Below are 26,489 nucleotides of genomic sequence, written 5' to 3' on the forward strand. Positions count from 1 at the left end.
ATGCTCTGTACTTATGATTATTACATGACTATATACAATAGCCCAAACTCATCAAAGGGAACACTAACATAGGTGAACTTTATTGTATGTAAATTATAAACCACATTAAAAAATTCTCTAAAATTGTTCCCCATGTCACTCGGATTATAAGCAAATCCTTAAGAAGACCTACACGACCCCTCTTACTATTCACCCCCCTCATTCTCACCCCAGGTGAGCCACCCTGACCTTTCTGCTCCAATACAGCCACTCAAAGCATGGCCAGGCCTGGGCACGGGATCAGTCTGTGAATTACATTCAGTTCTTAGAAAAGTACAGTATAGAAAATTTATCAGCAATTGACATCACTGTAATACACAAGAGCATGGCCCATTTTCTAGTAATTCACTATTAATATATTTTACAAAAGTACAGGAGCTTGACAACTGGGTTAAAAAAGTTATTCAGGAGAGTCAGACTAAATGTGGCAAAGTTATAGGAAAAAATTTTTCCCCTTTATGTATGCATAAGAGTGATGTGATAATCTGTCTACATAAGTCTAAAAGTGGTCTTTCCATAAGTAGACAATAAAAATTCCAAGTGATAAAAGTTTTGTTCAAGGAATAGTAACACAGGAATACCAAAAAAAAAGTACTGTTTTCTTGTTGTTGTTACTATCAATATGTACTATACTTGTAAAAACAAATTGTCCACTTCTGGAGATACTCATGGTTTATTCAGCAGAGGACTGAATCAACAGGCTTAAATATAAATCAAAAGCTAAAGAAAATGGGCTTTGGAAATATTTGAACATTGGTGTCTAAGAATTACAAAGAAGTAGCAAGCTTAGCACTGGCAACTCTTTATTAATCAGCCTATTTGTCTTAAGGGGGAAAAAAAAAAAAAGACTATAGATAGTAACATTTTTACCCTGGAGGTCTTTCACTAAAGAGGTTGGGCATTAACTTCAAAACAGTCCTGCCTCACGAAGGAAAGAGCATTAAATGCAGTTTGAAGACAGCATTCCCGTTCCGTTTTCTCAGTAAACAGTAAGCACAGCCTTTATTTAATACTGAATGAAGAAAACCTGTGGAATCCCTACTACCAGCAAAATAATATATTCATTTCTTAAAAGGATACAAAGATCAAATTTAGATCCCACCTGGATCTCATTTTCTTCTAATACCCAGAACAATCATTGTTACCATTAATACAACAGTCACCTACTAACTTCTGTGATCTAATTCTACTTAACTTTTATTAAAATGGTTCAATGATGTTGTATCATTAGCTCCATCAAAATAACACTAGAAAAGCATCCTATTACACAATTTTATAAACCTTAAGTGTGTTCTAGACCAGAACAGTCATTTGATGATAGGGCAATGAGTCAATAAAGAAAGCATTATATACACAGAATACAAAGTTTATTGTACAAAATTAAGGTCTTCGTATTTCATAGTTCACCAAGGCTAAAGAAACACTGGATAATTTAAGTCCTTCACAAAAATTTCACTTTTACTCCCCCTAATCTCTAACTATTAAAATGACCCAGCCAAATGTTATCAAAACAAACACTATAAATAACACCAAGTCCTTTAAAGACGACTGTCCCAAATGTTATTTCTTGGCATAGGTGATCTTCATAGCATGGGACGGTGTGATCTTAAATCCCTGTAAAGCATCCCTGGCAGCTCCAGCCTGCCCATCATTTTCAAATTCAACAAAAGCAATGTCATGCCTCCCTGGTACCAGACGCACTTCCTTGAAGCCAGGGAACCTATAAAGAAGGAAAACAATTCACGTATACAGCAAGTACATAAATGTTGGCTTTGTGTTAAAATTTGTTAAGCAACTTCCTAATATTAGTCCAAGAAAAATAACCACACCTTACCCAAGAATACTGAGTAGATGGAAGAGCCTAAACTATAATTAACACCATGGAGGAACTGCAAGAATAAACTAATTCTATTTTATATTATATCAAAGCTTTGTTATATCAATCAGAGTTAAGAATTCAAACATTAGAGGAAATTTAGCTCTTTATTTGCTAAATCGGCAAATTGGCTCCAATTCATGATTCATCCCAGACCAAATCAATGAACCTGTAAGGAATTACTGCTGTGTGATCAATGGATTCAACCCATGGAAGTGCTACTTGTCCTGTGAGGAAGCTCTCAGAAAACAGACTTATTTATGAAAAAACTTACTGATTAAACAGCATGGATAACATCATCTCATTAGTCTCTTCTGGTAAGTTATTAAGGAATAAAATATAGTTTGGAGGGTAATCAGGGACCTATTAAAAAGTAAAAAGGCAAAGTTAGCTTGTAAGTTTAAACAGCATCGTAAGCTAGGCACGTGAAATCTTACTATATCAAACAATAAAGCTGAAAAACAATGACACTGGAGAAATAAATCAAAACCTTACAGTAACTAAGCAAGGCAGACATTCAAGTCAAGACATTAAAGGTTTGGAAAATTGCAAATCTCTTAAGTGTTTAACAGTATATGAAACAATTATATTTTACACATCTGGAGGTGAGTCGTGATTGGAGAATTTTGTCACCTGGATAACATAATCAAAGATCTTAACAAAATTACAGATGGCCAGCAATGTCACCCCTCCATAGCTGGTCACCAAACTCAGTATCAGCTACTTGATTCCTCTTTACTATTACTACTTCCCAGCATATTAAACCCAAAAAAAGAAAAAAAAAGGAACTAGAACGATTACCACTGAGAACCACTGCTTAGGGACTTTTAATGTACTTATTTTTGGCAAGTAAATGAGATATGCATAGCATCTAGTTACATACACACAAGCAGTAACAAACACTTAGTTTATTAGATATTACTCATTTGATATCCCACCCAGAGGTTATGGGGAACCAGAGAAAGGGTCTTGTATATAAGAAAAGAGCTCTGTCTTCAGGCTACTTTCATTAAAGAGAAAAGAGCAAGTGTAAAAAACAATTAGTGAACAACTCAAGGCTTAGAGGATTAAGTGCTGGCATTTGTGAACTGGACTATAAATGCTGAGGAGATGAAAAATCCAAGTAACTCAAAACAAGAGGAGAAAAACCTCAGTGGTACAGAGAATTCTATGGATTTAAGGATCTTGCCAGACTCCAGCATCTGAAAACAAAAGTATGAAACCATCAGCACATTACTGAGGCTTTCTCTTTGAGGTACATCGTGGGGAGATTTAATACGGAGTTTCCAAAACATTTGTACAAGGAGGCTTTAAAAAAAAAAAAAAAAAAAAAAAGGCTGAAATTTATTTGTGTTCAGGAAGTGCAAAGGTAACTATAAAACTATATGCCCAAAGAGTGTATGAGTCTCCAGAAAACACTAGCGTTTCAACCAAATGGAATGGAAGAGAGCCCCTGACCCTTCCAGTTAACCCTCACCCATGCAACTGTGGAAAGCTTTAGGTACTGCAGGGAAAACAAAAATGTTTGCTCCCAGCCCTCGCAGAGTTTAAAGTCTATCATTTTGATTCTGTCACTGATTCATTATGGAAAACAAGAAATAAAGTCAGGTGTTGTTTTCTCCCTCTAAAAAGGAATTAAAATGTTCTTCAGGAGTGAGTTTGTACATTACAGTGGGGACAATTTAACGCACTATGTCTTGCAGATGAAATCATTTTGTTTTTGGAGACATGCAAATTGTTGTATACTACCGTTGTAATTTTTACAATCTTATTTTAAGGTAAGCACGACATGGAAAAAAAATTACCTGAGGATTTGGTGTTGTATTTCCTTGGGTATTAGCTGAATTTGGAGTTCCCTAAGCAAAAGAAATAGGGAGAGTTTAAATATCCAATCCCTCCAAAAAGGCAGCAGGTATTTATATTTATAAATACTGCATTAAAAATAACATTAATTCCAACAGATATCCTTCTTATTCCATCTAATTTTACTTTAAGAATTTATATCTTAACATTGACTCAAACATTCATGTTCTTAATTTGTTGGTTATTTTTGTTAAGGCTAGCCCTAAACTTTAAATAGTATATTATAAAATTTAACCTCTTAGCTTTAAAATTATGAAGAAATATAACAGAAAACCAAGGTCTAGTCTTACTTTTAAAAACAGCTGGACATAAGTCATTTAGTAAAACTGACTTTTAATCACTTTCAATCCAGAAGTAATTACTTTTTGGTAAATTTCACTTTTTTTTTTTTTTTTTTGAGATGGAGTCTTGCTCTTGTCGCCCAGGCTGGAGTGCAACAGCGTAATCTTGCCTCACTGCCACCTCTGCCTCCTGGGTTCAAGCGATTCTCCTGCTTCAGCCTCCTGAGTAGCTGGGATTACAGGCATCCACCACCACAGTCGGCTAATTTTTTGTATTTTTAGTACAGATGGGGTTTCACCATGTTGACCAAGCTGGTCTCGAACTCCTGACCTCAGGTGATCCACCCACCTCAGCCTCCCAAAGTGCTGGGATTATAGGCATGAGCCACCATGAGGCCCAGCAGTTAATTTCACTTTTATCTGGTATTTCAAATTATATTTTGTATTACTGAATTGTTCAAAGAAAGACACTTTGAGTGAAGTACTCATGATTAAAAACAATAACTACGGTATTATTTATAGGCAGCAAAACTTGAGAAATAAACCAAAAAGTATTAACATATTTTAGAGAATGATGGAATTAAATGCCATGCAAATTTAAAGTTGCTTAATATAAATCTGCATATGTTAAGGTTTACATTTTGTTTCTTAATACTGAATTTTAGAAGTCAACCATTCTAGCTTCTTAAAACCACCTTTTAAACACACATTTATGCACATATACAGACAAGCCTAAGATCATTCCTCACCTGTAAGACAAGCATCTATCAAGTTTTTAACACTAAGACAAACAGGAACTTTTTTGGTCTATCTTACCTGGCCAGGTTTTTTGTTTGTGGTTGTTGCAGTCTGTTCCACAGCTTTGGCTTTTTTCTTTTCTTTCTTCTTTTCTTTGTCAGCAAAAGTTCCACGCATTTTAGATATTATATCCGAATCTGTTTTTGCATACTGTATTCGCTGTTTTAATTATTTGAAAACAGGTTACTTCTCATGCTGAAGGATGTTTACACTAGTCATTAATATTTCAAATTTCATTACGCAAATACACTACAAGCTAATTTTAAACACATCCTTAAGGAAATCTGTCAAAATATACTGAGTGCCAAATGGAAATAAACTGTGGGATATAATTCATAATTTAGACAAAGTAAGATTCAAGTGTGTTTATTAGATTAAAAAACCCATACATTTTCGTGTGAGAAACATAGGACTTTGACATATCTGTGCCACAGCTTCTCTCCATGTAATCGAAGAACAGAGAAAAGTGCATTGAAGTGTTAAAGGGACAAATGAGTGGGCTCCACCAGCGGGCTTTGGAATCCAGAACTGTTCAAATCTCCTCGGTGCCTGGGAAACCGGCTCAAGACCAGCTATTCTAATCCAGAGGTTTTCAACAAACAACATATAAAACAAACAAAAGCAAAACTGCTCAGCCTGATTAGAACTGTGGCTCCAGAGCCCAGTGGAGGCCAAATGCCCTTTTCCCTCCAAACTTACCCGCACCCCACAATCACAGAGGGAGCACCTGGGGATGCGATTTGAGGGAGCTTGGGAAAAAGAAAGAAAATCACTGTTCTAGACTAATGCTGTTTTACAGATAGAATAGGCCCACAGAACACTAGGGCTAGTGTGGCAGAGCCCCCACAGAACAACTTTTCTGGCAGAAAATTAGATGGAAAATTTCTTTTAAACCATTTTTAATAAGTTTATTTGAATTTTTTTTTCATTTTTCAGAATTCTAAACATCATAAATTTGGGGCCTTAAATATAACTTTTTTGCCTGGTAACTTTTTGGATGTACTGCTCTGAGTTGTAACACTTGTATAGATTAATGTATCTACCACCACAAACAGGACACAGGGCAGTTCTATCACCTAAAAATCCCCTCATGCTTCCCCTTTGTTACCCCATCCCTCCTCTTCCAAACACTCATCTGTTCTCTGTCCCTGCTGCCCTTTCCAGAATGTCACACAGATAGGATCATACATCACGTAACCCAGAGGCTGCCTTCCTTCACTTGGCATAATGCCTTTGACATTCATCTATGCCGTTGCATTTAACGGCAAGTAGTATTTCATCGTATTGATGTACCAATTTGTTTTACATCATCCAATGAAGGATATTTGGTTTCTAGTTTTTGGCGATTATGAATAAAGCTGCTATAAGCACGTATGTTTAAAAAAACAGATGCACAAAGAACAAAAACAACAACAACAAAAAATGCATTAGAGAGTTGCCTTCCCGTTACCAGTGACTCTCAATAGAAGCAACGACGTGTCAATCAGCTGTGGGATGTGTCATATGGAATGTTACTTCCAATAGTTAAAGTACAGAAGAAGACTGGGAATGACTTTCCTTTGAATCTATCACCTTTACGTGAAATGACTTTAACAGCGGAAACAACTTACCAAATTTTAAAATGTTTTAAAAGAAAACAAAAGAATGGAATCACAGATAGTGTGACGGGACCACCTGCATATTCCTTCCATGCTGGCACCAAGAGGCACCTGTTACAACAGGGAAAGGTTCAAAAACTTGTCCAGGATAGCATTTCATCAATTATAGTTTGCATTCCAAATGCCTGGAAAGCAGGTAAAAGCTCTGATGTAGTAGGTCTGGGCGAACCTGGGATTCTGCACTTTTAACAAGCACAAAGGTGGTAATGTTATTGGCTTGGGGACCACACTTTGAGTAGCCCTGGCCTAAAGCATTATCACATAACTACACTCAGCGCCAATGAACTGTCTGAATATTTCTGCCATGAGTTAAACTGTTATCTAGATATGACTATCTGTAATCTCCAACCTCCATTTCAAGCAAACTCTTCCTCCCCGGAGCTGAAAGAATTACTGCCTCTCTGATCAAAATGCAATAATCCTACAAATTACTGCTCTGTAGTAATCTGTACAAATTACTTTGTATAAAATAGGTATGCAAAATTTTATTGCCTTTTATTGTATAACAAGAATTTGATCTTGATCTGAAGAGAACAAGAAACAATTTAAAGTAGTGTGGATTAACAAAGCAGAGAATTTGTCAAAACCAAGATCAATTCTTCCTCTTCTTTTACTTCAGCTAGAGATGACTACACTGGGGAAACAAGAGGGGAAGGAGTAAGCCTAAACCCACACCTCAGAATCCCAGGCTCTTTCTGGCTGGTCTGGGCTGCTGTACCACAGTGGCTCTAAGTGTGCTTATCCCTGCATGCAACTCTGCTAGTCTTGCCATCATCATCTAACCAAAAGGAGACAGCTTGAAGGGTTAGACTAACTTCTGACTTCGTCGTAAGGGTTCCCTCACAACTCTCTTGGATCTACAACCTTGTGCCTGACCTGAATAGATCTTGGGTGACCTGATTTGTCTGTCCTTATGACCGAGTCACCTGTGAAAATATCTGATCTCAACAATAGCTCTTAGCTGGTTCATTTAAACCAGTGGTTCTCAACCAGAGGTGATTTTGTCTGCCAGGGCACAACTGGCACTAGCTGGACACATTACTCGTTGTTATGCTACTGGCACCCTGTGGGTAGAGGCCAGGGATGCTGTTAAACAGCCTGTAATGAACAAGACAGCCCCTGCAACAAAGAATCATTCATTTCAAAACGTCCAAAGTGACAGGGTTGAGAAACCCTAGTCTAGACTAAATATCTGTTAGAGATAAAAGTCTAACCACAACTTAGAGAAGGGCAAGATTTACTTATGCCAAAGTTTTCATGACGAAGCCCTTAGGAAGACGGTTCTACTTTACTAAGGTACTTTTGGCATTAACTAAATGTCCTTGAATCAGAGAGAGTAATTCTGTTCTGAGTTCCAAGTCATAGCAAATTTTGTTCATTTCTGATCTGGTATGTTGGAGTTAAAACAGAAGAGCAACTAAAACCACAATAAGACATAAACAAGACAGCCCAAAAAACTCTATTTCCCCTCTTCTAAGATGCTGGAGATTTGGCAGTATCTGTTATCTTTCCGTAGGAAAAGAATGGACCTCCCAAAATGCTTCAATACAATAATCAATCTAATACACATTTCCCACTAATTTTAAAAAATAATTAGTTGGCAAGGTGAAGCTGGTGCCCAACACAGCAAACATTTCCTTTCCTGTATCTGAGTAACAGACACATGCAAACTTGTCATCTCCACTTAGCAAAATAGCTCTAAACCCTCTATGGGAAGAAACTGTACTTTCAAGTTAAGGTAATTTTAGATGTAAGCTAAAACCCAGACCCCGTGCCACTGCCAACTGAGATCTCAATTATGGTGTTTCTTCATACTACCATGCGAGACCCACTGGTTTCAGGCAACACCAATTTACTAAAAATTAGATTACACAGATACTATCCCACAGTTTCCTGGGATAAGCCTTTCCACAAAAATGGTGTCTAGTCAGCTGGGAAGTGATGGGAAAAGAAGGGCTGGATAGAGGATGAGAAGAACTTGCTCTAGTAACAGAAAAAAAGGTGCTCAGTCCTGAATTAAACATCGTGGTATAAAACAGCAGTCCTCAATCCTGACTAACATGGTGAAACCCCATCTCTACTAAAAATACAAAAAATTAGCCAGGCATGGTGGCAGGCGTCTGTAGTCCCAGCTACTTGGAAGGCTGAGGTAGGAGACTGGCGTGAACCCGAAAGGTGGAGCTTGCAGTGAGCTGAGATCGCGCCACTGCACTCCAGCCTGGGCGGCAGAGCAAGACTCCGTCTCAAAAAAATAATAATAATAAATAAATAAATAAACCAACCAACCAACCAACCAAACAGGGGTCCTCAAACTACTGTCTGTAGCGAACACTGTCTGTTCTTATCTGTGACTGCTCTTCCTGCTATAAAAGCAGAGTTAAGTGGTAGTTGCAACACAGATTATCTGGCTTGCAAAGCGTAACATATTTACTATCTGGTCCTTTATGGAAAGTTTGCTGACCTGTAATACAGGAAAAAAAAAAATCACAATACTAGTTGTTAGATTAGTTGTCAACTCCTGATGCTGCCGCTGGTTATATTACTTTAACCTAGATGAACAATTAAACTTTCTGTGCCTGGTTATTCATCTGTAAAATGAAGGGATTAGATCAGTGGTCTGTACCACAGTCTGAGCCAAACCCTGCCCATGGCCTGCATGAACTTTTTTTGATAATGTTAAAGGGTTGTTAAAAAACATAAGCACATAAAAGAATAGGTAACAGAAACCACATATGGCCTACAAAGCCTAAAGTATTAGGTACTTCTTTACAGTTTTTGCTGATGCCTGCATTAGACCAAAGAACCACTTTGTTTACACTTCAGAGGTGGTAAAACTGACCCATGCACAGAGCCAGTTAACAGTACAACCAGAATGAAGACCCAGCTCCTCTAAACCCTGGCCTTTGGTTTTTTGTCCAACACTCCTTCACATCACATTCTAATCGCAGAAAAAAAGCAGTTTGGAATCCACACCCAAGGTACGGTATATTCCCTCAGACATAGAGAATCCCTTGCTTCACACTCTGTGGTCACCCTTATCTAATCCTCTACATCTCTGATTTACATCAAGGGCCTCCTGAGTTTCCCACTTCCTTTCTGTCCCTCCCACAATGCGACCTTCATCCAGCAGCTAGATGTGAATCTCATTATGTCATTCCTGAGTTTAAAACTCTCCAAACAATTTCATTTCCATTGTTATTCCTAAAACCTATGAGTTTGAACCTATCATTTTTCTTTAGATCACTGTTTCATCTAGACTGTGTAGCTTCTGACATATAGTATTTCACTATAGCATTTTCTAAAACTTCAGACTGAATTTCCCCTTTAGCTTCTGACTTTTGTAATGTTTTACAAGTTTACAAACAGGTTTCTTTTCAAGTCTTCCAGGTTATTATTAATTTCTAACTTTTTGAGATAAGACTATTGCCTAGACTGCCATTATTTTTTTAAATATTCTACATCTCAATGTATTTTGTTTTCAGCCATCTTAACCGTCATAAATTAAACTCTACTGCTATTGTTTTTCTATAAAAACACATAAACCCAAACACACGTAATTAAAAGCAGAAAGCAACAGCCACAGTTTCAAGCATATTTACAAATCTACTGTACCATCAATATCATTAATTTCTTGATTAAAGTGAAATAATAGAATTGGCTTACCATTGGTTTACCATAAAATGGAAATCCTTGTAACTGTCTCAAAGCATTCGTGGATGAGCCCAGTTCCTTAAATATGACAAAGGCCTGCCCCCTCATCTTCATGGTCTTTAAAGCCACAATGTCCACCACATGACCGAATTGAGAAAACAGGGCATACAGGGATCTCTTCAATTCTGTCCAAATTAGAAAAGAAACAAGTCATTGGTAATAAGATAATGACAAAAGTCTTCATAAAATGATACTGCATTGAGTTGCCTCCCCACCATTCACTTATTTATAGTTATATATATTTAATGTTTATAAAAACATATACTATTCCCATTGGCTATATGTAATTTTATAAGTCAGATGAAACCATTATATCTATGAGTAGAAACAGACTGTACACACTGTCAATTCCTACCTATTTTTGTTTTTTAAAAGTCTTCAAATCCCTATAGGTAATGGAATAAACCATTATTTCAGGCACTAAGACGACGAGGTAAGAGGTTTTGAGGCAATACAATTTTTAAGACAGTAGTAAATAAACACATTTTAGTAGTGAACAAGTATTTTTAAAAGCACTTACCTTCCTTTTTAATTTTGTCATTCATATTGTTGATATAAATTGTATGATTTGGTCTGATATCCATGTTTGTGTTAAATTCTTCAGAAGGAGACAGTAAAAAATCTGTTATAAAAAGGAAGGAGTAAATTATACTGGACTGTGGCATAAGGACACAACACACGAATTATTAACCTTTCACTTCTCTTTCAATCCCAATTGTTAGATGATGTCAGTTTGGCTGAAGCCTTTAGTGTACCTCCAGCACCTACTAGCCCTCCTTTTCATACAAAAGGAGAAGAGTTTCTCATGCTCAAAACTTGGAGCACCAATACCTAGCCAGATTTTAGTAACATCATTTAATTCAACACATTTATTTTCACACTTACTTTTCACTTATGACAAGTGATATTTTCTTTCCACCTCCTCAATAATTTAAAATGTAGATTTGAAGAAAAATGACCAAGTAGCAAATGTACATCCAGTGAAAATCATAAGGTTAGACATTAATGGAGTTTGCCAACTACTTCTTGGGTGCACTTACAAAGTCCTTCCATACCTATTACTTAATTTGTATACAGTATCACCAAGCTGTCTGGACTCCAAGGTTACCTCTAACCGACTTGAAAGAAGGGAGCTCAATGACAACAGTGTGGCATGACCGTTAAACTCAGATTCTAGTACCAACCATATGTGAATTCAAATCCTATTTATGCTTCTTATTAGCTGTTTGCCTGAGGGAAGTTCCTTAATCTGTCAGGTCCTCATCAGTAAAATGAGAATGGTAACAGAACCTACCCAACCGAACTCAGAAGACTAAATGAGTTCTAGCACAGTTTTGCATCAACGGTAAGCACTTAAAGTAGCTATTATTAACAGCTATTACCAGTTAAGGAACGTGCCTAAGGTCACACAGCTAATAAGCATCAAGCCTGGAAATTCAGCCCTTGCTTTCTCCTCTACACTTCTCTTCCTCGTCCACCACACTATTGCATTTTTTTAACGTGGTTTTTACTTGCAAACTGTGAAGCTGCTTGATTTCCTTGTGTGCCCCACATATTTCTTTATCTCACAAATATTTACGGAGCATCCACTGTACGTGAATAGCATTGGATGATTGACAAGGGAAGAGCCTACAAGCAGGGGCTGCACTTGTGCAGGTAACAGGTAAAACATAACGCTTCTCCAAGCCTTGGGACCCCCTAAATCGAAATCTGGAGAAGCGGCAAGGGTCACAAAGGAGACGACGAAAGGGAAGTGACTGAGGCAGAGGTCAAACTGAAGGTAGGGGGACAAAGGGGAGGCTCTTGCGGGGTTTCATGCGAGGTTTGATCGTGGGCTGGACTGTTACAGGGGCACCCTGAATTACCCGCCACTACCAAAAGGAAACCGCTGGAAGACACCTGAAAGCGCAGTGAACTGTCAGCGCCTCGCACAAGCAGACGGACATTATCCTTTACTTCGTAAGCGCAAGCCTCCCGCCTCTCCAGACACAAGCACCTTCGCCCGAGGCCCCCTAACGAAGTCCGAGGGAGCTGCCACGCGATGCCCGGCCCCTGAGTCAGTCTCCCATCTCTTCCTCGCCCCCAGCCTACTCGGGTACTCCGAGATCCAAATCCGGGCCAAACGCGTCCCCACCCCAGCTTCGCGCTTCGTCCGCTCCCAGCTGCAACAGGGGAGAGAAGGGCCGAGGAGCCAGGAAAACCGAAACAGCGAGGTAAAAGGTGCACGAACCCACCTAAGGCCTACGCAGTCTCCCGTAAGAACCAAAAGCAGGAAACGGAGCCAGGCACCGGAAGTAACGTTGCCACGCTCCTCAATCGAGCGCCCACAAGTCTACAAGCCGAGCGCAGAGCAGATCGATGCTTCCTGGTCTCTGGCGGCCCGTAGGTAATCTCTTTGCGCGTGCGTATGCCCTGCGGGCAGGAGAAGAGTCCGGAAATGGAAATGGGGAAAGGGACGGGGTTTGTGGGGACAATGCTGCGAGGGAATAGGGAAGAAGAGTGAATCATTTCCCTTACCACGACCTTGCGAAGCTTTGCCCCGCGCAAGAGTGCCTTCCACCTTTACAAATCCTATGTAATTTTACAGGCTCTGCCTCTCATGCTACGGGGCAGTTAGTCCTGGTTTCGCCCTTCTTTGGGCTCTGGCTGCCCCGGTTTAAAATCACCTTTAGGATAGCCGGTTCCTCCGGCCTCCAAGTCTCCTCTGATTCCTGGGGCTCTGCAGGAACTGTCCTCCAACACTCTGCTGATGAACTTGAATCTCAGAGGCTACCCAGTTTGAGGGCCCAGGGCAAACAGAACTGGTGTCTGCCCAATTCTCATCTCTCACCAGATAAGGCAACCATGCTGAGTAGAACCCAATCATCTGTAAGATCATCTGCCTCAACTCACTCGAAAAAATAATTCCCTACCACCCTTCCCACTCTTTTCTTCCCACAAAAAGTCTAGATTTTTCTAGGGTAGTCTAACGAGTTAGTATTTATGCCAAGCTGAATGGGAATTCCCAAAAAAATTCCCATGCTTTCATTCATTCATCCATTCATCAGATGTCTGTAAAGCATCACCTGGAATATGAAATGGTTGTTAAGAGTCAAGTGGAACCTAATCTTGTACCCTCTGCTTAACTAATCTCTCTGATCTTCACTCTTTTCGTCTGTAAAATAGGGATCCTAATAGTATCTCCTTCTAGTTGTTGTAGGCATTAAATGAGCTAAAATAAATGTAAAGTGGTTGGCACATTACCAGACACAAAATAAATGCTCAAAAATGTTATTTCTGAATTCTGGCTATAACTTGGTTATATTGGTGAGGCTCAAAAATGTTATTTCTGAGTTCTGGCTATAACTTGGTTATATTGGTGAGGCAGGTAGCTGTCAAATAAGTTAGTTTTATCAGCTGGGAATTTTTATTTTTTAAAAAACACCTAAAGTTGCAACAACTTGAAAATAATATAAGCTTCTTAAGGGTGGGGATTTTGTCTGCTCTGTTCACTCAAGTACCCTTAGTAATGAGAATAGTGACTGATAATTAATATGTATTGGATAAATGAATGACTGACATGGAAAACTAGGCAACAGTAAACAAATATGCTTTGAACATGCAGATGAGTGTAGAAAATGTTAAGGGATCACAGAAAAACATCCTTTTATTATATAGATCTAATACTACAAGAAATGGCTGAGTGTAGTAGCTCACACCTGTAATCCCAGCATTTGCGGAGGCTGAGATAGGACTGGTTGAGGCCAGGAGTTTGAAATCATCCTGGGCAACACAGTGAGATCTCATCTCTGAAATAAATAAATAAATAAATAAGAAGAAATAAATGAGAAATTCCTATCTCAGTCAAAGAATTATATCTTTAACAAATTAAAAGAGAATATAAACTTAATGTAAACAATTTCTAAATAACAAAGGACAAGCTATTCTGCGTATTAGTATGAGCATCTCAACAGTTAGTTCTATTTGTTGATAATGAGGATGGCTAAACTACTGAGAATAAACTATACTCTTTATTATATAAGGGGATCTAGCCAAGAGTTGATAACTGTTAAAAGAGAATAAGATGTGATTATGCAAAGACACTCCAACCTAGAAGAAAATACCACAGGAAACACAGAGGCCTGAAGACAGACTGCATATCATGTTCTATTAACAATTAAATTACAGCTATTGTACATTACACTGTGAGAAGCAAATCATCCATTGCCAACTCAGCTGCAATGGTCTGCATGCACTTTTCCAGGTTCTTCTGAAAAGAGCCAGTGCACTGTCCTTGGGAAGTCACTCTGTGCATTCCAGTAACCCGTTAATGATTCTCAGTGGTTTCCTGAATGATCTGAGAAGCCAGTAATTGAAAACAGTGCAGGAAGGGAATGATAGGGATCGAGTAGCTTTTCTGGTTTTGTGAGAAACCTTGCATAGCCTGGTTATATAACTATATTAAGGATATTATAGCAGCTAAACTATGGTCACATGTACTGTAAAACATCATCACTTTATAACCAGATCCACTTCTTGAGGGTCAGATCAGGAATCAGATGTCCAAAACTCACATTTTTTAAAACTAGAAGGGCAAATGAGTTTTGTTAGTTCTGCTCAGTCTGTTCTTTCATATTTGGGTTAGGCATCATGATTTACTTTCCTGTGAAACAGGTTTTTTTTAATCGAGAGAAACAAGAAGGCAGTGCCATAACCACCCTATCCAAGTGTCATGCATCTGCAGATGATAAAACTCGCTTATTTTCGGAGTAGCAGAAAAATTACTACAAACAGTAGGGAATAAAACTGTGCCAAGATGTCTAAATTGTAAGGATGATAACTGAGGTGTCTCTTAGTGACTCCGAATACACATATATTTTCTACCTTATCTGCACCTGTTTTATATTTCTCATTAAATGTTTTTGGTATCCTGCTGCAGTAGTTTTGAGGAGCCATGTATAAAGGAAAATGCATCATAAAACTGGTGGATAAATTTTGTCTTATTTATGTTAGATAGAGCCACAAAATGTATGGCAATTCATCTGTATCTTCTTTCTCTCCCTAGATGGTGATTACATTAAGAAATTTATCTAGAGTGGAATTATTTTCACAACAAGCATTAAACAAATCTAGGCGTTATTGTTGAGCATCAAATCAGGTTTATGTTTTCCTGGGAGGTTGGGACAATATTGGCTGAAACTTCCTAAAAAGCACCACTCTCCCTCCCCCAGTTCAGGGAGGAAATAATTTTGTGCAATTAATTTTCTTTCATTTTATTTCTTACTATTTTATTCTTTGTGGATACAGTCTTGTTTTTAGGAATGAAAAAACCCGAATATGACTATTGCCTCTGATGTGTACTACTGTATTAATGTTAAGAATAGTGTGTCTTTCACATGCACCAGAATACCCTCTCCCCAGAATGGGTGATATCTCAGATAGGTTATGAGAATGTGTGCATTCCATAAAGTTTGGAAATGGTAGTTTTTCTTTGAGGACCTGATCATTAATCCAAAGAAGTGTGGGGAAAACTTGAACTTTTTTGGTGAACTTTTTGTGAGACGTGTAGGTTGTGCTCAGTATTGTATCAACTGCCCTCCCCTAAAGCCAGCTAAAGTAGCATCATACAACTGCCGTTCTCTTTGAGACTAGAAAATTAAGATTTCAGTCCCATGAGATGCCCCCATGAAACAAAATATTATGCACACACAACTTTTAAATATAGTGGGTTTTGCTTCTCCTATAATTAATCACTGTAAATTTTTTTGTGTCTTAAGCCTTAGGACAGTTTGGAAATACAAATTTTAAAAAGAACAGCTTAAAAAAAAAAAAAAAAAGATTGCCAGGCCCTGACTGTAATTTCAAAAGTGATATGTCGTTGATTTCATGGGCATTCCCCAGATATCTTAATCCAGTGCTGAGAAGCTGCATTTGTAGCAAACTTCCAGATGCTGCTGATGCTGCTGGTCCCAGACCACATTTTGGGTAGCAAGAACCTAAACATTTCTTTTTTAAGAATGGTTGGGGCCAGGCGTGGTGGCTCAGTTTGTAATCTCAGCACTTTGAGAGGCCGAGGTGGGTGGATCACGAGGTCAGGAGTTCGAGACCAGCCTGGCCAACACGGTAAAACCGTGTCTCTACTATAAATACAAAAATTAGCTGGGCGTCGGTGTAATCCCAGCTAGTCTAGAGCCTGAGGCAGGAGAATCACTTGAACCCAGGAGGCGGAGGTTGCAGTGAGCCGAGATCACGCCACTGCACTCCAGCCTGGGTGACAGAGCTAGACTCTATCTCGAAAAAAAAAAAGGAAAAAAAAAAATGAATGGTTGGTAGGCCAGCCGTGGTGACTCATGCCTGTGGTCCTAGAGCTTTGGGAGGCTGAGGTGGGTGGATCACTTGAGGTCAGGAGCTTGAGACCAGCCTGGCCAATATGGTGAAACCCCGTCTCTACTAAAAAAAAAAAAATTAAAAAAAAAAAAAAGCCAGGTACAGTAGTGCATGCCTGTAGTCCCAGCTACTCGGGAGGGTGAGGTGGGAGAATTGCTTGAACCCGGGAGGCAGAGGTTGCAGTGAGCCAGGATCACACCACTGCACTCCAGCCTGGGTGACAGACCAAGACTCCACCTCAAAAAAAAAAAAAAAAAAAAAAAAAAAAAAAAAGAATGGTTCTAGTATCAAACTGTAGTTATCTTTGGAGCCACAGAGATTCTATCAGATACAGAATCCTATCTTCTTATCCAAACACAAATCGACTTATTTCTTTCAACGGAGCTTGTATTTCTTTGAAACTTTATTTTAACTGCCTTCTACTGGGCATTTGGAAATAAACCTGAAATGAGAGAAAGAAAGTCTGGAATATGTATTCTTTTTAACAGGCGATTGCTTGTTTGGGGAGCCCTGGGTCACTTTCTAATTTGTGATAGTCATTTCAGCTGTTCACAAATATTGTGATTCTTATTCCTTCCAGGCTCATGGAGGGCTTGCACTACTCTACATCCTTTGAAAATGGGCATGGCCATGTCACTGCTTTGGCTAATGAATTGTGAGAGCATAAGACATGCATCACTTCCAGGTAGGAACATCACAGGCCAGTGCACAATTTGCCAGGTGCCCTTTTTCCTGTCCTTGTGATCTTGGAAATGTATCCCAAGATGGAACCTCTGTCAAGTGTAGGCCTTAATGATTAAAGGACACCCTCCTCCTGCCCAACACACACATACACACAAACACACACAAGTTCAAATTGGTCATGTAATATAAGCAAGAAATAATTAACTGATATTTAGGGGATATTTGTTAATGCAGCATAGCCTAGCCCCTCCTGACTTTATACATTGATCAAAATCACCTCTGAGAAATAATTCTTGGCTGGGCGTGGTGGTTCACACCTGGCCTGTAATCGTAGCACTTTGGGAAGCTGAAGCAGGCAGATTGCTTGAAGTCAGTAGTTCAAGACCAGCCTGGCCAACATGGTGAAACCCCATCTCTACTGAACATACAAAAACTAGCCAGGCATGGTTGCATGTGCCTGTAATCCCAGCTACTCAGGAGCCTGAGGGAGGAGAATTGCTTCAACCCAGGAGGCGGAGGTTGCAGTGAGCTGAGATCCTACCGCTTCACTCCAGCCTGGGCGACAGCACAAGACTCTGTCTCAAAAGAAAAAAAGAATTCTCACAAAGTTCAAAAGAATTTTGAACTATTTCACGACTACAAACTATTTTTGGTACATAAGAGATTATATGTCTGAGGTGACTCATACCTTTTAAAGGGGAAGTCAAAGTAATCAATGTTCTTCTGCATAACTGACATTCCAAAAAAAAAAAAAACAAAGTAATCAATGTATAGCTATACGATCCATCTTCCGAATGACCTTTATTGAGTAATTTAATCCCACATTTATTAAGCACCTATGTAAGATGACTATATGTGAGAAAATATGTTAGGGCCAAGCTTAGAGAAGAATTCATGGTTGGCAGCATTTTCACAAACCTTTAGAGAAGGATTCTGAAGACATAAAGAGATACCATGCTCACGGTCTAATTTTAGGTTGGTAGAATCATCTTGCAACACAAGATCAGGTATGTATAAAACGTATCAGGCAAGATTTAACCTCAGGAGACAGGTTGGATTCTTATCACAAAGAAGTTGAAAGAAAAAATTCTGAAGCCTCTAGTTTGAATTGCAGATTATGCATGGACATGACAACCCTGAAAATTATTTCTGTCTAGGGAATCCAAAATAATTATGTAAATGAGGCTGATACTTCCTATTCTATTTTAAGGTGAATGTGGGTCAGTTCAAGTATTGTAAATTTCTCTATCATTCACTGGCAGAAACATCATCACAAGGGTTAATGAGTTTATTAAAATTGGTGGTGAAAAAATAAGAAATTGTGTTTGTCTCATTGATACTGGATGGTCGCTCTTTAATCATAGTCTTTCTTCAGCTTTAATATGAAGCTACTTTCTGACATTTAATGTTACCAAATTACTTCAGCTTTCCAAAGATATTAATATAACTTATAATACATTTTGTCATCTCAGTAGAGGATTATAAATAAGACTGGTCAGTTTAGAAGCCTGAAAGAAATTAGTTCTAACTTATTTCCTTGTGGCTGAAATTGCAAATGTCAGATTCCATTACAAGAGGCTGATATGGGAAGAGCTCATTCCTTCCTTCGGTTAACATAGGATATCCCAGAAGTCTTTGTACAGTGTCAAGCTTTAAATGCTTTAAGTAGCCTAAAACCATACTAAGACTTTGGGACTGTCTTACCTTTATTTGGCACCTACAACACAGAAAATTCTATGTCTTACCTTTATTGGGCACCTTCACTGTCTTACCTTTATTGGGCACCTACAACATAGCAAATCCTATGTTAGCTATTGGAGATACAGTAGTGAGGAAGACAGGCATGGTCCCTGCTGTCACAGAGCTTCCCATCTCACAGATGTCAGATCAACATGTCAGCGTTTGGGAGTTGTGAATAACTACTATGGAGGTGCTCCCATTACTGTTGCTGCATGACAAACTACCTCAAAAAGTTAGTATTTAAAACAACAACTGTTAGATTATGCTTCATGAACCCAGTAGATCAGGAATTCAGTCAAACTGTGGCAGTTGAATGGCCTGGTCTAAAGGATCCAAACAGTTTCACTCCCATGTTTGATGGTAGCAGTGGCTAAAAGGCTAAGCTCAGATGAGACTGTCAACTGGAGCAGCTACACAAGTTGTTTTCAGCCTGGTGGTCTCAGGGTTGTTGGATTTCTTATATGGGTGCCAGGTTCCCCCAGACCAAGCATTCCAAGGAAATTAGGTGGAAGCTTCATGATGCTTTGGACCTTGCCTGGAAAGTCACACAACAAAACTTCTAGCAATTTCTGTTGGCTGCAAGTGAGCTATGAGGCCAGCCAGCTTATATTCAAGGGGAAGGGAATTGGACTCCATTACTTGGTGTGAGAATGGAAAATTTACATTGTAGACCACTTCTGGGAAGGAAGAGACTATTCTGGTGGAGGGACAGCCTTTCTAGACTTAAAGGTAAGAAGGAGCTGGTAGTTAGAAAAGTAGTAAGTAGGAGGAAGGCAATAGAGAGTTCCTCAGGCAGAATACTTCTTGCAAAGGTCTGAGATGGAAAGGATTTTGCCAAATTTGAGGAAGTAATTTAACAATGGTACAAAAAGTTTTGAAAATCAGGCAGAGCCGGGCGCGGTGGCTCACACCTGTAATCCCAGCACTTTGGGAGGCCGAGGCGGGCAGATCATGAGGTCAGTATCTCCTCTGCTATATTCTATTAATTGAGATAGTCACAAAGACCTTCCTAGATTGAAAGAGAGAGGACGTAGATTCTAGTCTTGATGAGGGAAGTAGAACATTTCTGGAAGTTTGTGTGGGACCAGAGATATTCTTATAGCCAGTTTTAGAAAATATCGTCTGTTTCATGGGCTTTCTAGAGGAATGGCTTTTGCACACTTCTTCATGGGTGGGGGTCACCATGAATTTCCTCAAGGTGCCTCAAGCCTTTGTTCCACGGATGCCTCTGATATAGAGGCCATAACAGAGTCTGCAGTTTTTATGTGAAGAGAGATATTAATACTTCTTATTTTCCCCACAGTCTTGCGATCAACCCAGAACTGAAGGGAAGGGGAATAAACTGGACAAGCCTGATAGTGACATTCACAAACAGTGGAGGAAGTCAAGTACCAAGGTAGATTGCATATCCCTCGCCACTGGGGATCCTGTGAAAAAGAAAACGCCATCAGAATACATAGACCTCTTAATCTTTAGATTGAGAAAGTATGGATTCTACATTTCTATCCATCTACATCACGGGGGAGCCGTGTTCAACTACTAACAACAGAGGCTCATTTGCAGTGGCTGAAACTCGTGAAGGATTATTGTGTAAAAGACACCTGAAGATCAGCAGTTCAAGGCTGTTCCACAGAGTCTTCACGGACTGAGAGAATTTCTATCTTTCCACTTTATTTTCTTGATCTATTTTTCTCCTTTCATTCAAAAGGTGACTTCACAGTTCCAAATGGCTGCTGAAGTTCCAGGTAGGAAGGAAGGAGAATGGCTTTGCCCACTGTCTTTTTTTTTTTTTTTTTTTTTCTTTTTTCTTTTTTCTTTTTTTAGAAAGAGGGTCTTGCTCTGTCACCCAGGCTGCAATCATGGCTCACTACAGCCTTGAACTCCTGGGCCCAAGTGATCCTCCTCAGCCTCCCAAGTAGCTAGGAGGCTTATGCCACCAGGTCCAGCTAATTTTTATATTTCTTTTTCTTTTTCGTAGAGAGGAGGTATCCTTCTGCTGCCCAGGCTGGTCTCAAACTCCTGGCCTCAAGCGATCCTCTCACCTCAGCCTCCCAAAATGTTGGAATTACAGGTGTGAGCCACTATGCCAGCCCCCATTGTCTTTCAGGTAGGCTTCAAAATTATACTTCCATCTGTATTACTTTGGATAGAACTCAGTTACATGGGCTCACCAAGTTAAAAAAAAAAAAAGGAGGGGGGGCAGAAAATGTAGTTTCTTGGCAGGAGATATTGCCCAAGATTTTGCTATTGGAAGGCAAAGAGTAAAAATTAATATTTAGAAGCAAGAAGCCCTCTCTGTCAAATGTACTACTTAAGAGATTTTAAAAAAAAATATTTACCCACCAAGTTACATGGATCATAAAGACCTTTCTAGTGATATATAATTGCAACAGTTCTCCTTTTTAATTGCCTACAAGAAATGTGAAATTTACTTCAATATTTTGAAATCAGAGGTGGGAAGCAGATTTTGTAGAACCCATTTCCTCACCCTAAACAGTTGACAGCATACAAACCATGTTTTCAACCTCCCTTAATTTCAAAGCACAATTCACTCTCTTGACATAATCACTAAAGTTACAGCTAATGTAAGAGGTAAGAGGATGATTAGAAACTTCAAGGAGTTCTGAAACATTCGAGAACAAACGAGATGTTCCATGTAACTTGTGTTTCTGATGCTAAGTGACAAAGTCAGCAGTTTAGGCCATTGTCAATATTAAAATATTTGCTCAGTGTCATATATGTAGTAATGTGCATGACAAAAAAATGTTTTGAAATATTTCAGTTTTCTTCATCTGCAAACATCTTACACTCAAAAGACTCAACAGAGTTCCATTTCTTTCCTGAGGCTTTTCCCAGCACCAGTGTTCTACCATCTCTCATTTCTTTGTACTCGGGGACTGATTCCACTGTTTGCATTTCACCAGTAGTATCAACATTTCAGAAACATTAAGCAAACATTTAACATTACTCCCAAACACTTCAGTACTTCATTGTGGCCTGCTAGTGTGTAGAGTTACTATCTTTCCAAGTTCAGTGTGAGCTCTTTTCAGTGGACTCTTCCAGAGTCCTTGCTTCATATTTTTTTATATCATTCCATTTTAGGCATTAAATATTTCCAGGCGGATAGAGTCCTACAGGTTGCCCTGGCAGCAGGCAGCAGAACAAGGGGGCGCATATATCAACCAGCTCATTGGATGTTTCCACTAAGGAAAAAAAGTACTCAGTTATTTGAATCTCAAAAGCAAACTATATCATGTCTTTCGGAATGGCTAAAATGAGGAAGACAATTGTTGATGGAAGAGCAAATTTTTACAACCACTGTGTAAAACTATTTGTGTTTATCTATAAAAGCTGAACTTACAGCTGGGCGTGGTGGCTCACACCTGTAATCCTAGCACTTTGGGAGGCCGAGACAGGTGGATCATTTGTGGTCAGGAGTTTGAGACCAGTCTGGCCAACATAGTGAAACCCTGACTCTACTAAAAATACAAAAATTAGCTGGGCATGGTGGTGGTTGCCTGTAATCTCAGCTACTGGGGAGGCTGAGGCAGGAGAATCGCCGGAACCCAGGAGGCAGAGGTTGCAGTGAGATCACGTTATTGCTCTCCAGCTGGGTCACAAGAGCAAAATTCCGCCAAAAAAAAAAAAAAAAGAGAGAGAGAGAGAAAGAAAAAAAGCTGAACATAGGTATATTTTATGTCTCAGAAACTACTTTAAGTTTAAATACTCATCAGGAATGCACAGGCACATGCAAAAACAACAAAAACAAGCACTAGAATGTTCTGAGCAGTATTCATAATAGCCCAAAAACTGGAAATTACTGGTAGGTCCACCAACAATATAATGGATAAACATTAAATGTAGATTGTTCATACAGTAGAGTGTAAGACAACAACAAAAAATGAACAGACTCTTTCTACACACAAACAGCCTGGATGAATCTCACAAGCATAACGTTGAGTGAAAGAAGCCAAAACTGACCTTACTGTATGGTTTCATTTATGTATATTTCAAAAACCAGTGAAACGAATCTATCTTATTAGAAATCAGGGTAGTGGTTACCCTTGCTGGGGAGGAAAAGGAGCAGTGTTCAATGAGGGCTTCTGGGCCGACGGGAGTGTGGAGTTCTTAATCTGGGTTCTGGTTGCAGGGATATGATGTGTTTGCTCTGTGGAAAAGACGCTAATCTGTATATTTATGATTTGTGCATTTTTTCTGAGTATGTTATACTTAATAAAAAGTTCACTAGAAAACAAACACCAACAATGGCAAGCTGTGGGATGCAGTAGGCAACCCCCATTCTCAGGTCTCCACACGCTACGGCACGCTATAAAATACCCAGACATGCTTTCACTCTAATATGATTCTAAGCGTCTATTAAAATCCCACTGAAAAAAGACTAGAAAAAAAATTATTTCATTTTAGGCCACCGTAGGAAATTCCAGTCACCAAGGAGGGGGCTTTGGGGCAAACCGCTCCGCTGGACTGGAGCTGACCATCCCCGATGTGTGTGGCAGAGCAGAGCATCCTTTACAGAAGAATGAGAGACTGGAAGGCTGCTGCTACAACCACATTTTCTAGATTTCTTCCTCATCTTCTCTTCCATGACCCCCCTTTTCTCTCTTTCTTTCCTTGTCAGAGGCCTTCTGGGCTGGCACCATTTGCTTTCAGGATGGACAGCTGGCTGAGAAAAGTGCCTGTATTTCTCTTCTCTCATTGGCATCTGTCTTAACCCTCCTTATGGCAGCTGCTGTGAGCTCACGTATCCTCTGTGTGCTGTGTTTTCCAGCCGCAAATTGCCGAACCTGCCCTGTTTGCTGTTTCTGGTGGTGCAGAGCATTTCAAAATTAAAAATTTAAGACATTCTCCCTCTCTGCCTGCTTTCTTGATGGCATACTTGTCAATCTCGAAGTGCTACACTACACAGCTCAGAAAAAACATAATCAAGGAGAGAAAATAAAAAAGAGGTGATACGGATGCGCAGACTGATGGAAGGTGAAAATGGACATGTGGCCAGCTGCTCCCATCCCATCAGCTCATTACGGGGCACGCTCTGCTCATGCAGGAGTACAGGCAACAAGAAGCACAAAGGACATCAGGCAGGCTGTCCACAGCTCCCCACCTATAGGGGTTCCAAGATGAGGACAAATGCATATGTAATCAACAATGAGAAGCCTCAAATTAATAATAACACAGTGATGAAATGGAAATGACGCAAGGGACACTGAAGGGCCATGGGGCCCTCTGGGGCAGTGTCAATTTCATAAACAAAGCCTCATGGAATGCAGACAGGTTAAAATTGGAAACACTTTCCTCGAAGCCCAAGTCTGAGGCTGGTTTGAGAGATTAATGGAGCATGCAGCAGATTGGCTCAATAATCATGAAATATAGAGAGCACAAAAGTTAGCTCTGTGCACTTTATTTAGGGGCTTTTACTGCGGAAGATTATTTCTGAAGAAAGGGGACTAACTGAAGGTAATTGAATAAAGCTAAGAAAATTTTCGCCCAGAGAAGTAAAATCTAGTCCGTAGTGGAAGACTTGTTAAGACACAAATTGTGAAAGTTCTGTCACTCATTACACTTGAGGAACGTAGCCTTCCTCCCTCCCTTCACCCTAAAGCACAGTTTAGGCTTAAGATCTGCCTGCTTTGAGTCCGATGTGTTTGCTGGGACATCAGAAGTGGGAAATTGAGAAAAGGGAAGAACATCAGTTTGTTCCTTCAACCCTCCATTCCCACCCCAGATATAAAATACCAAAGAGTCATCAAACCACCTAATCCAGCTATGAAAAGATAAGCCCAATGTGATGGCACCCATCTCATCCATTTCTGATTCCTATGATTTCCTGGTCCACAGACCAAATGCAGTACGTTAGAGAAAAACGGCCAAAGTTCTATTGAAACTGCAGGAAGTAAAATACCCATGATGCTCATGAATGTGTCCCACTGCCTAGCTTAAGAATCATTATAACACCACCAAAAGATAAAAATGAATACAATGCTTAACAGTAAAAATCATTGGAACAAACACTGTTATGGTGTTGACCGTGTGCCAGTGGATGTGCTAAGCATTTTACAGGTACTTACAGCTACAACCCTGTGATGGAGATATTACAATGAGGCCTGTTTCTGAAAATAAAGAAACTGTGAAAAGGAAGATCATCCATTTGTTCACTCAACACATACCACTGAATTGCCACTGCATGTCTGGACGTAGAAAGTCTGCTCAATTCCAGATGAGCGCTGAACAGCACATGGTCCAAAGCTGATCTAGTAGCTCACCAGGGCTGCCTTAACAAAATACCACAGACTGGGTGGCTCAAGAAACAAAAATTTATTTTCTCACAACTTTGGAAACTGGATAGACAGGATCCAGCTGTCGGCAGGTTTGGTTTCTTCTGAAGCCTCCTCCTGGGCTTGCAGACAGCTGCCATCTCATTGCGTCCTCATGGGGCCTTTCCTCCATGTGCACTCCTGGTCTTTCCAGGAGTGTCTTAATCTCCTGTTCTTACATGGACAGCAGCCTGGTTGCATCAGGGCCCACGCTGATGGCCTCGTTTTAACATAATTACATCTTTAAAGGCCCCATCTCCAAACACAGTCACATTCTGAAGCACTGGGGGTTAGGGCTTCCACATATGAGTTTGAAAGGGATACAATTTAGTCCATAACAGCTGGGAGGACAATTTGATTCATCCACCAGTATAATGGACTTGAACTTCATCCCTCTAAGTCGGAGCTGGAAGGCTTTTTTCCCCAAGCAATGTTCACAGAAAGGGGAAGCTCTCAAGGCCTAAACCCTGACTACCATTGCGTGCAGGGGAGGAACTCCACTGAAGCAATCTGCTCCTGTTGTTTGTCATCCAACAACCCACCACCTATAATACAATGATGGCTTTTATGGACCAACGGAAGCAACTATGTCCAGTCACCCAGAGTGCATGTTAAAAAAAACTAAAAAGGAAATATCCCTTATACTCTGTTTTTCTTCCTTTTTTACCCCTCTTAATGGCCTTCTGAATCAAAAGTAAATAAACTGGATTTTGGCAACCCTACCGCACAAAGTCAAATTCATGCCTCCAGTGAGCCCTTCTGTGCTTATCATGTTCATCCTTGCTCTGAGGCACTTCAAACACTGTTGATTTATTCTTCCATGAATTTGAATGAGGACCACATTGCAGAACCCTATTGTTCCTACTCTTCCAATGGGATTTCACAGTCTATCTGCCCACTTATTAAGAGCACCTACTCCTTCCAGTTTTCAGAATTTATTCTGATTATATTTTCTCTTAGTCTTCTTAATCTTGAAATAAGGTACTTTAGGACCCAGAAGTGTATTATAGCCACCAAAACATTCATTTAGTTCAATCCCTCAAGACTGTTTGGAAGAATCATTTTTAAAAGTTTCAAAAGGAATATTTGTGAGCAATCACAATGCATTGCCTATACCGTGCTTTGAAAATATGTTCCCAAC

General features: G+C 39.6%; 2 protein-coding genes across 6 annotated transcripts; one reads left to right on the plus strand and one right to left on the minus strand.

The window, feature by feature from the left end:
• Positions 1 to 1,013: 1,013 nt before the first annotated feature.
• Positions 1,014 to 12,557, minus strand: SNRPB2 (small nuclear ribonucleoprotein polypeptide B2). Of its 2 annotated transcripts, none has more exons than XM_015149346.3 (7): positions 12,126 to 12,516; positions 10,747 to 10,848; positions 10,179 to 10,351; positions 4,876 to 5,016; positions 3,721 to 3,771; positions 2,190 to 2,278; positions 1,014 to 1,759 (listed from the first exon to the last, which is right to left on the minus strand). In XM_015149346.3, exons 2-7 carry the CDS (start codon positions 10,808 to 10,810, stop codon positions 1,600 to 1,602), a joined length of 678 nt encoding a protein of 225 aa, XP_015004832.1. In that variant the 5' UTR covers positions 10,811 to 10,848; positions 12,126 to 12,516; the 3' UTR covers positions 1,014 to 1,599.
• Positions 12,558 to 17,150: 4,593 nt separating this feature from the next.
• On the plus strand, positions 17,151 to 26,085 carry LOC114670316 (uncharacterized). Of its 4 annotated transcripts, none has more exons than XM_077949113.1 (5): positions 17,151 to 17,277; positions 20,320 to 20,412; positions 20,725 to 20,761; positions 20,995 to 21,123; positions 23,656 to 26,085. In XM_077949113.1, exons 1-5 carry the CDS (start codon positions 17,263 to 17,265, stop codon positions 23,865 to 23,867), a joined length of 486 nt encoding a protein of 161 aa, XP_077805239.1. In that variant the 5' UTR covers positions 17,151 to 17,262; the 3' UTR covers positions 23,868 to 26,085. The 4 variants fall into 4 exon arrangements, 2 of the variants coding, with proteins under 2 accessions (XP_077805239.1, XP_077805240.1); XM_077949114.1 differs by having other exon boundaries at positions 17,152 to 17,277; positions 23,442 to 25,976; XR_013398829.1 differs by lacking the exon at positions 20,725 to 20,761 and having other exon boundaries at positions 17,169 to 17,277; positions 23,442 to 26,085.
• The last annotated feature ends 404 nt before the right edge of the window (positions 26,086 to 26,489 follow it).

This window comes from Macaca mulatta, chromosome 10 (genome assembly GCF_049350105.2).
Source record: "Macaca mulatta isolate MMU2019108-1 chromosome 10, T2T-MMU8v2.0, whole genome shotgun sequence".
NCBI classification, from domain to species: Eukaryota; Metazoa; Chordata; class Mammalia; order Primates; family Cercopithecidae; genus Macaca; species Macaca mulatta.